Here is a 9,268-nt window from a genome sequence, read left to right on the forward strand (position 1 = left end):
TTAGGTTTTATAAACATAGTTTAATAGAGAAATCATATCTGATATATACATGTTTATGTACATATACATATATAGTACTTTAATGTCATAGAAAGTAGTTTTGTATGTGTCTTGCTTATATGGAGCAGTGTAGAAGGGGAATGTCCTAGTTTGAGCCTAAGCATTATCTTCCTCTTTAATTTACACAAGTTGAGCAAGTCAGCTGAATTGGCAAGGCAAGCTTGCCAGAAGCCCCTGAGAGAGAACTCACCCTAAGGCAAGTCAGGTAATGAAAATGATAGTTGTCCTTGGATATTTGGGAGGGACATTCCAATTCTGACTATACAGCATGGTGCCTGGCTCATTAGTTTTGTCTCCTAGCCCAGGACCTAGCAGAATCATGTTTGAGTCCAGTGGAGAAAAGGTGGACTCATGAGTCCAATGGAGAAAAGGAAGGCTCTGGATGAAAAAAAAAAATGGAAGAACTATTTTACTAAACATTTTTAAAAGACTGTGAGGTCTAAGCAGCATTGAGATGGTATCCTCCTAGCTAAGTGCAATATTAAAGCTGGAAGAAGGGCATTGATACATCTGTACGAGACACAGTTCAGCTTGGGACCACCAGGGACTCCAGAGCAATCAGTGAGGCTTTGCACCTTGAGCACTCCAGCATGTCAGCAGGGATGGGAGCCAGTGGAAGGATCAGGACCCAGGAGAAGGAGCAGCTGTGCCTAGCAGATACGGTAGGTATCTGAGAGCACAGCAGGACATGAATAGAATGTGGCACTCACCTGGAATCTCACCGAAATTGTTTGTGAGCACAAGTGAGACCTCCTTTGGGTACCTTCCCCTGTGTCTGCAGGGAATCTATGGGGGGAGGGTCAGGGTCCTGCCTGTGCAGGTGGAATAAAAACCTCAAACACAGCTCACATAATCTTTTTCTCATCTGGTCCCACAGTAGCACTGTAAAGCAGGTATTATTCTTATTTAAATGAGAAAAAAATGTCTATTAAATATAATCAATATGTGGTTTATATTTGTGCCTAAGAGATTCAGAAAAAACATAGGATTCACTTTTATGTTTTTTAAGTTCTGACAAGTATTTATTAAGTGCCACATTGTCTTTATAAGCTGATTGACAGTTTTCTTCAAAATTGCATGATATTTTTTCATTATATGTTTTTTGCAACACAAGTAAAACGTGTTTGTCTTGAAAAAAATGAGAAATTCAGATAAAGCAAAAATTTTTAAAAATCACCTATTATCACACAGATAACCACTATTATGCCTTTGAAGTATATACTTAGTTTTTTCTTTGCATATTAATATATAAATATACATTTTTTACAAAAATGGCGTACAATATATACCATTTGAAAATTGCTTGTCTCATTTCACAATATATAATGTACATATTTCATGCAAATGTGTAGACCTCCTGATTGAAAGGGGGAAACGTGCAGATTTTGGGGGGGAAACCCCAACTTTAAGCCAGTTACAAACTAAACATCTAAAATAAAGCCTCACAAAAAGGTAAAGTTCAGAATAGGGGAAAAGGCATGAAGAAAATGCAAACAGAAAGTCCAGGTGGCAATGGCAATACTATTAGCAGGCAAAACAGAATTAAAGGCCGAACACATTAAATAGGATAAGGACGGCTGCGTTTTGCCTTCCAATGCATTATCATCAGTTTGTTCCTTACTCTTTTCATCTCTTCTAGCTCATCTGCAGCCTGTATCATCTCCTCATTGGTTAAATTTCTGCCATGTATGTCCCCTCTAAATTGCGGGCGAGAACGAGCCAACCTTTCTTTAAAGCTTCCTTCTTCTAGCTTATGTTTTCCTACACCACAAGGAGGCTGCTCCATGGGAGGGCGCCCCTCAAACAGGTCCTTCCTGGAAAGACGCTCCTGCGGAGGGCGCTCCTCCGAAAGGAGCATCTCAGGCAGGAGCTCCGGCAGGAGCTCCTCAGGAAAGAACTCCTCCTCCGAGGACTGCTCCTCCGAAGACTGCTCCTCGGGAGACTGCTCCACCAGAGGCCTCTCCTCATTGGTCTTGGGCGCGCTCTGCGGCTCTTCTTCATTTTCTTGGCGTGGTTTGTCCATGTTGGGAATTTTCTTCTTCAAGCACAGTTATTCTTAGGAGACAAGAAAGGCAGAATAGAGTCAGAATACTAAGCGGCCGGACTAACACCCAGGCCGTGGGTTCCAATACCTGCCTTTTCCTGATTCGGGGCCCAGGTCCTCAACCTTGCGCTTTCCCAGTGGTTCTCCGGCTCTCCCGACTCCACCGCTTCCCGGTCGCCCCCTCCTTCCCGAAAGCCCACCATTTTCCCAGCAGGCTTTGCTACAGGCCTCGCCCGCAGTGACAGGGGCGGGACAGTGCGGCCTGCAGACTCCCTGCCTTTCGGCGTCCACCCTCGCGCCCCAGTCCCGGTCCACTACGTACCCCTTCCCTGACCTGAACCTTTCCGGGTCGTGTGCTCCTAGCCGTCCTCTCCTCGAGGTGCCCTGCTGTGATAGCAGACCTGCACACAGACGCAAGACAGGGTAGGGGGCGGGGAGTGGGGAGGAGGGACGGACGGACTGACTGACACCCGCCACCCTCGACTTTCTGGGCACCAGCCACTGCCTGCACGCCCCCCCCTTCAGGTTCTCCTCTCGCCTCAGACCCTGCATCAAGCTTCGTACTCCGTGCCCCCACCTCCCCACCCCGCAAAGCTTGCCATTTCTTTTCAGTTGGGAAGTGGAAGCGAAGCATTCTTAGAAACTATTTCCAAGTGTCTGTACCTCCCTCCCGGGGGGGCGGGGCGGCACGCACCTCCCCACGCCCCCACCACCATTTTTTGCACAGAAATGTGGGCGCGGGGGGCAAGGCTGGAGCATGGGGAAAGGCCTGGACTCCGCCATCCCGATTCTGTCAAATCCCTTCCCAGGGTTACTAGGCAGCGCCAACACTCACATCGATTTAAGAGGGTGGAGGGAACTTACTTCCTTCTGCTTTCCCTCTCGACCAAAGGGTAATAGGGAGATGGTGGACAGGCAAAAAAGACCAGGACGAGAGGGACTTGGGCAGACATAGGCTCCTGGTCACGTGAGGGACGCGCGTCACTGCCGAACTCAGATCCCCAGTTACCACTTTGACCTGCAGCCCTGTTGCAGCCACCTGCTAGTGCCTGCTAGTGTCCCCTAACCCCAGACGCACCAGGCATTGTCACACACCTCTCTTTGTATTTGCCTTTTCCTGGTTGCCAGAGATGGTCAGCATCTAGTCTCGGGTAGTATTGCCTCTTCCTCTGTGCTGCTTCCCCTAGTACCACCTCTTTCTACCCTCCTCCCTTCCTCAGCCACCAAGGCCCCTTATTTCCCTTTCAGTTCAGATCCTGCACTAACATTTGATTGTTTACCTTCATAAATCAATATTATGTCCTTATATTCCAACACTCTCAGTTTTAATCCACATCCATAACTCCATCATGTCCATTTAGGCTCATTCAGCATGTTTTCATCTCTTGTGACTTTCATGGGAGACAATCTTTCATTTTTTCTTGACATCACATTTTGGTTTTTGAGCCTCCAGACCTACATTGGTAATCATTCAGTTCTAGACCTCTAGAGAGAGTTAAGTTTGTAAAGTATGTACATCTAAAAAGAATGAATACTTTGATTTTCATAAATCAAATATGCATTTGTACATCTAAGTACAAATAGTCCAGAAAACTTATTTATTATCTGAAATGGGATAGTTCTTGGTGGAGAGCCTGGCATTATTCTCTCTCTCTATGTGTGTATATCTATACACACACATATATATATGTATGCATACACACTGAATATATTACACATTAAATATATATGTCTGTACATATATATAAATTATTCAGTAGTTATTCATAGTAGAAGAAATAGATTTTACTGGGACTCTCAATCCTTAACCAGCCACTTCTTGGTTCTTCTGGTTGAGGAATTTCATAATAATTCATTAAATCAACAAATATTTGAGTTCTGGGACTGCTGGACCCCAAAAGTTAGATGCTGCAGGGAGGGCATTCCATATTAAACTATGCAATAATTCTGTTGACCACATACTGAGAAGCAGGACTACAATCATGCTAGCATATTCAGTTGTCATTGGAATATGTATTTTTTGGATCTAATGCTATTTTATGATCTTTAACCTTATGCCTGCCTCTCACCTACTCACATCAGGCAGGATGCTACCTTCTTATGCAGATGCTCTTTCCTCCACAGGGCATACTACTTCCCCTCCCTCTGTGTTTTACACTTTCAGGGTAGGTGGCCATCTAATCTGCAATGATCCTGGGATTTTGTTTTAAAGCCAGGCTGTATACTAAGTTTCTAAACAGAAATTCATGTGAAATTTCCCTTTTTAAGAACTGTTTGTTGCTTTTCTCCAACATCTAATTAACTTCATGCTGAGATAGCAGCTAGACAAATATTAGTTTACCTTCACATCTTTTTTATAACTGTTTTACTTTCCAATTTGTCTGTGATATGTGTCTTTAAAACCAAGTTTCACTATGCCTTCTTCTTATTTTTTTTTTTAATCAAGGGTTGGTTTCTCATTTGTATAGTTTCTTTCCTACAGAAGTCCCATTTCATTCAGTTTTTCATTTCTATCCTTATTCTGCTTACATCCTGTGATGGAGAACTCACTACCTTATAAGATATCTCATTGAAATCTCAGAAAGTTCTAATCATTCAGTTTTAAAATTAATTAGTTAATTAATTGACTTTTGCTTCTGTTGAGTTAAAATCTGCCTCCCAGTAGTTTACAGACATTGGTCCTGGCTCTGCCCTTTGGAGTGGTACAGAACAGGTATAAAATAATAACAGTGCCTTTCATCCTTGATAGCTTAAAACTGCCAAGGCTTCTATTCTGGTTCTTTCCCCTTCCCTTCTGTGAGACACACTAGGCAATCTACTCAATCTTTCTGTGACTCAGCTTCCTCATCTACAACATTGGAGATGATAATAGTACCTACCTCATAGAATTGATAAGAGGAGTAACTGAGTCAATGAGTCAACCTATGTAAAGGACCTGGAATAGAGCCTAGCACATAGAAAGCACTCTATAAGCATTAACTATAATAATGTAATAATAATGGTATGACATAGTGCTAACAATACTACTAATTAACATCCTTTTAATATTAAAATTAATTGTGCACTTTATGCCAGGTATTGCACCAAGTATTTTCAATATACTATCTCACATAATCCTTAAACAATTATGTTCTCACCAATACTTTTTTGAGGGGTTTAACTTCGCCAATTATTTCAGCATTTCTGATGTGACATATTTTTTCAAAGTCATTCACCATTCTACATGTTCCTGATTGTGTAAATGTCTCTGAAAGCACTGAATATTCTGCCTAGTGCAGAATGGAGTGATCTTATCACTCCCTTCATTCTAGAATAGGTGCTATACGTATATAGATGCATCCTAAAATTATAGTAGATTTTGTGAGTGTCATATCACACAATTGAATCCAGTTTAAGTTGAAGTCAACTAGACCCCTCCCTTGTTTCATATTTCAAGCTGTTAATCTACTTCTGTAAATCTTTTTAGTTTTAACTCAGGTATAGATGCTTCTGTTTTTTTCCTGGATTAAATTTTGTCTCGTTAGATTCACTCCCTCAATCTCTGAATCCACATCTGTCATTCAGTATATTAGCTGCAAGTCATTAATTTAAAGCATGCCTCTAGTACTAAATAGGATGATAAAGTCAGCAAACTCAGGAAAGATCTAGAGGTATCTCAGCAGAGAGTTCTGACTCCAAATGAAAAAAATTTCTTTTCTTTATTGTGTGTGGCAGCCAGGAGTATGCCCTGCTGGGCTAGTTCCCTTCCTCTGGCTTCTCATTTGGCTTCTCAGATTGCTTGCTTTCTAGTGCTGCTAATAGAAGACACAATAGTCCCTGAAAGCTCCTGAACCAGTATAAATCAAATGCTTGCTTTCTAGTGCTGCTAATAGAAGACACAATAGTCCCTGAAAGCTCCTGAACCAGTATAAATCAAACTTTGATGAGAACTTGGTAAATGGGAGGAAATAGAAGAAAGAAAGGAGGAATAAAGACCGGATCTCCATGTGGGTTCTAAGTCTCTGCCCAGCAGTAGCTGATCTTGGGTTCCCTTGAGAGAAAGGACTCTCAAGAGGGAATACAGTAAAGGTGGTTCTGCCACCAAATGACAGTCATTTATTACAAAGAAATGTGGTCTGTTACTTGTTTGTGTAGGGTTGAGGTTGGAGTGGGCTGTCCTTCTGATGGATTTGATCTGATACTCTTGATTTAGGGTCCTATGAGGGTGTATTGCTTGGTCCGTTATTACTAGTCAGGGTTTAAGTCTTTTGAAATCCATTTCAAAAGTGTGACAACTGAGCTCTGGGAGGTGACAAATTGTTCCCATGGAAACACAAATGATAGTAAGTAACTGAGATGGGATTTAAAACCTAAGGCTAGGTGCAGTGGCTCATGCCTATAATCCCAACACTTCGGGAGGACGAGGTGGGAGAATAGCTTGAGCCCAGGAATTCAAGACCAGCCTGGGTAACATAGTGAGACCCTGTCTCTACAAACAATGAAAAAATTAGCCAGGCATGGTGGTGCACACCTGTGGTCCCAGGTGGTCCCAGTTCCTTGGGAGGCTGAGGTTAGAGGCCTGGGAAGTCAAGGCTTCAGTGAGCCAAGATTGTGCCACTGTACTCCAGCCTGGGTGATAAGAGGCTCTGAAAACAAAACAAAACAAAACAAAACATAGGCAGTGTGGCATGAGAGACTGTATCTTAACCACTATATAAAACTGCTCCTGGGCAGTGGGCTCCATCCACATTTGCTGGGCAGCTGCTGCCATGACAACAGTCTCCAGAGGGTGTGGACCTTCTCTGGAGGATCTGAGGAAACCCAAGGTGGGTTTCTCCTCCAGGGATTCCTGTTGCTGGGGAGGCTGCACTTTGGTGGCAGGAACAGATCCCTCCTTCTGTGTGAGTCCCCTTGGTTTCATTTTGCTCTGTGGCTGCTGCCTCTACATTATTTCCTAATGGCCCTAATAGCTCTCAGGCTTGTGGCTGTTGACTGCAGCAGACCCTGTTCAGCCTGGGGCTCTCATGGGCTCCTCCACAACCCCTGCCCCAGGGGAAATACCTAAGTAGGAAAAGCAGTGACAGGAGCCTCCTCTTTTCTGCTTGTGGCCTCATCCTAACTGGGGCCTAAAGAGACACACACACACACACACACACACACACACACACACACCCTGTATATGCTCAGAGAAACAAGGAAGAGGCTCTGAACCAGGTAGCAACTCAGGCTGCTGGAAATGTACAGGGACAGGGAAGGCAGGTTCAGACCTGGACTGAAAGAAGACAATACCAGGCTTGGGTCTGGGCAAGACTCATGCTGTCACTCACTCCCTGGATGCTCTGGAAGTGTGGCAGCCTCCTACGGAGCCCTCTCCTTGCCTCTATTTGTATCATTTTTCTCCATAAATGAGGGAGGCGAGGGCAGTGGTAGAACCATGAATTATGTCTCTTCCAGTTCTAGGAAGCTATGAATCCATACTGCCCACCAGACTGAGGTGGGAGGGTCTTTGCTTAGGAACATCATTTGGCCTGGCGTTTACCTTAGAAACACCATTTGCTGTGTTTCCCGGAATCCAGACAAGTTCAGAGCACAGAACTCATTCTATTTTGGCCTTCCTTGCTGGGCTGCAACACAGTCTCAGCTTAGTCTTGGCCTTTCAGGGACTTTCACAAGTGCCCAGAACAATCTCAGCCTGAGGCCTGGGAAGGAGGTTGGGACAGAGGCAGGGCTGACTCCATAATTTGCAGGGTTGAGTGGAAAATGACAATGCAAGGCCTCTATTCAAAAAGCAAGAAAAAAAAAGTGCCATTGAAGGTAATAAAATATAAAGCTTTTTTTTCTCCTGTGGCTTTTTTTTTTTGACGTTGTGGTTTTTTGATTTTTTAAATAGAATTCTTTTTTTAGAATAGTTTTAGATTTACAAAAAAAATCTAGAAAATAATACAAAGTTTCCTCTGTTTTTAACAGCTTACATTACTATGGTGCATTTGTTATTATTAACAAACCAATATTGATACATTATCATTAACTAAAGCCCATACTTTACTCACATTTTCTTCATTTTTACCTGATATACTTTTTTTCTGTTCCAGGATGCCATTTAGAATACTATACTACTTTTAGTTGGTATGCTGTCTTAGGCTTTTCTTGGCTGTGATCTTAATTGGAATTACACTGAATAAATAGACCAATCTGGGGGAGAATTGCCACTTTCACAATACTGAGTATTCTGATGTGTGAACATGATATACTTCATTTATTTAGGTCTTCCATAATTACTCTCAGTGATGTATTATAGTTTCAATGTAAAAGTCTTCACATATTTCATAAAATTTATTTCGAATTTCATGCTTTTTGATGCGTTTGCAAATGATATTTTAAATTTTTGTCTTCTAATTATTTATTTGTAGTATATAAAATACATACTTGATTTTTTTTATATTGACCTTTTATCTTAAGCTCACGCTAAATTCACTTAGTAATTCCAATAACTTTTTGTAGATTCTTAGGACATTCTATATACATGATCATGATTTCCCTGTGAATAAAGACATTTTACTTCTTCCTTTCCTATCTGCATACCTTTTGTCCTTTTTTTTTTTTTTTGGTCCTGTGACGGAGTTTCACTCTGGTTGCCCAGTCTGGAGTGCAGTGGCACCTCAGTAATCCATTCGCCTCAGCCTCCCAAAGTACTGAGATTACTGGTGTGAGCCACTGTGCCTGGCCTTGATTTTCTCTTATGATAGGGGGTCATGCAAGGATGTCTGCTCTCACCACTGTTATTCAATTATGTACTGGAAATCCTAGTTAGTACAATAAGGCAAGGAGAAAAGGTATGTAGAGGCCAGGTGCGGTGGCTCATGCCTGTAATTCCAGCACTTTGGGAGGCCAAGGCAGGAGGATCACCTGAAGTCAGGAGTTCAACACCAACCTGGTCAACATGGTGAAACCCCGTCTCTACTAAAAATACAAAAAGTAGCTGGGCATGGTGATAGTGCATGCATGTAATCCCATCTACTTGGGAGGCTGAGGCAGGAGAATCGCTTGAACCTGGGAGCTGGAGGTTGTGGTGAACCAGGATCACGCCATTGCACTCCAGCCTGGGCAACAAGAGCGAGACTCCATCTCAAAAAACAAAACAAAAAGAAATCATTCAGTCTTTCACTATTAAGTGTGATGTCAGCT

General features: G+C 42.6%; 1 protein-coding gene across 11 annotated transcripts; it reads right to left on the reverse strand.

Moving 5' to 3' along the window:
* Window positions 1-3,291, reverse strand: TCEAL1 (transcription elongation factor A like 1). 11 transcript variants are annotated; one of them, XM_012436880.3, is made up of 3 exons: window positions 3,200-3,291; window positions 2,439-2,505; window positions 1-2,115 (listed from the first exon to the last, which is right to left on the reverse strand). In XM_012436880.3, the coding sequence occupies exon 3, from the start codon at window positions 2,081-2,083 to the stop codon at window positions 1,619-1,621; it is 465 nt and encodes a 154-aa protein (XP_012292303.2). In that variant the 5' UTR covers window positions 2,084-2,115; window positions 2,439-2,505; window positions 3,200-3,291; the 3' UTR covers window positions 1-1,618. The 11 variants fall into 11 exon arrangements, with proteins under 11 accessions (XP_012292303.2, XP_012292299.2, XP_012292301.2 ...); XM_012436876.3 differs by having other exon boundaries at window positions 2,427-2,505; XM_012436878.2 differs by lacking the exon at window positions 3,200-3,291 and adding an exon at window positions 2,969-3,056.
* Between the last annotated feature and the right edge of the window lie 5,977 nt (window positions 3,292-9,268).

This window comes from Aotus nancymaae, unplaced genomic scaffold (assembly GCF_030222135.1).
Source record: "Aotus nancymaae isolate 86718 unplaced genomic scaffold, 86718_ANA_hifiasm-v0.15.2.pri h1tg000004l, whole genome shotgun sequence".
Classification (NCBI taxonomy): domain Eukaryota; kingdom Metazoa; phylum Chordata; class Mammalia; order Primates; family Aotidae; genus Aotus; species Aotus nancymaae.

What these genes read in the sequence shown, in the direction of transcription:
- TCEAL1 (XM_012436880.3), bottom strand. Translation starts at nt 2,083, where the DNA reads ATGGACAAACCACGCCAAGAAAATGAAGAAGAGCCGCAGAGCGCGCCC.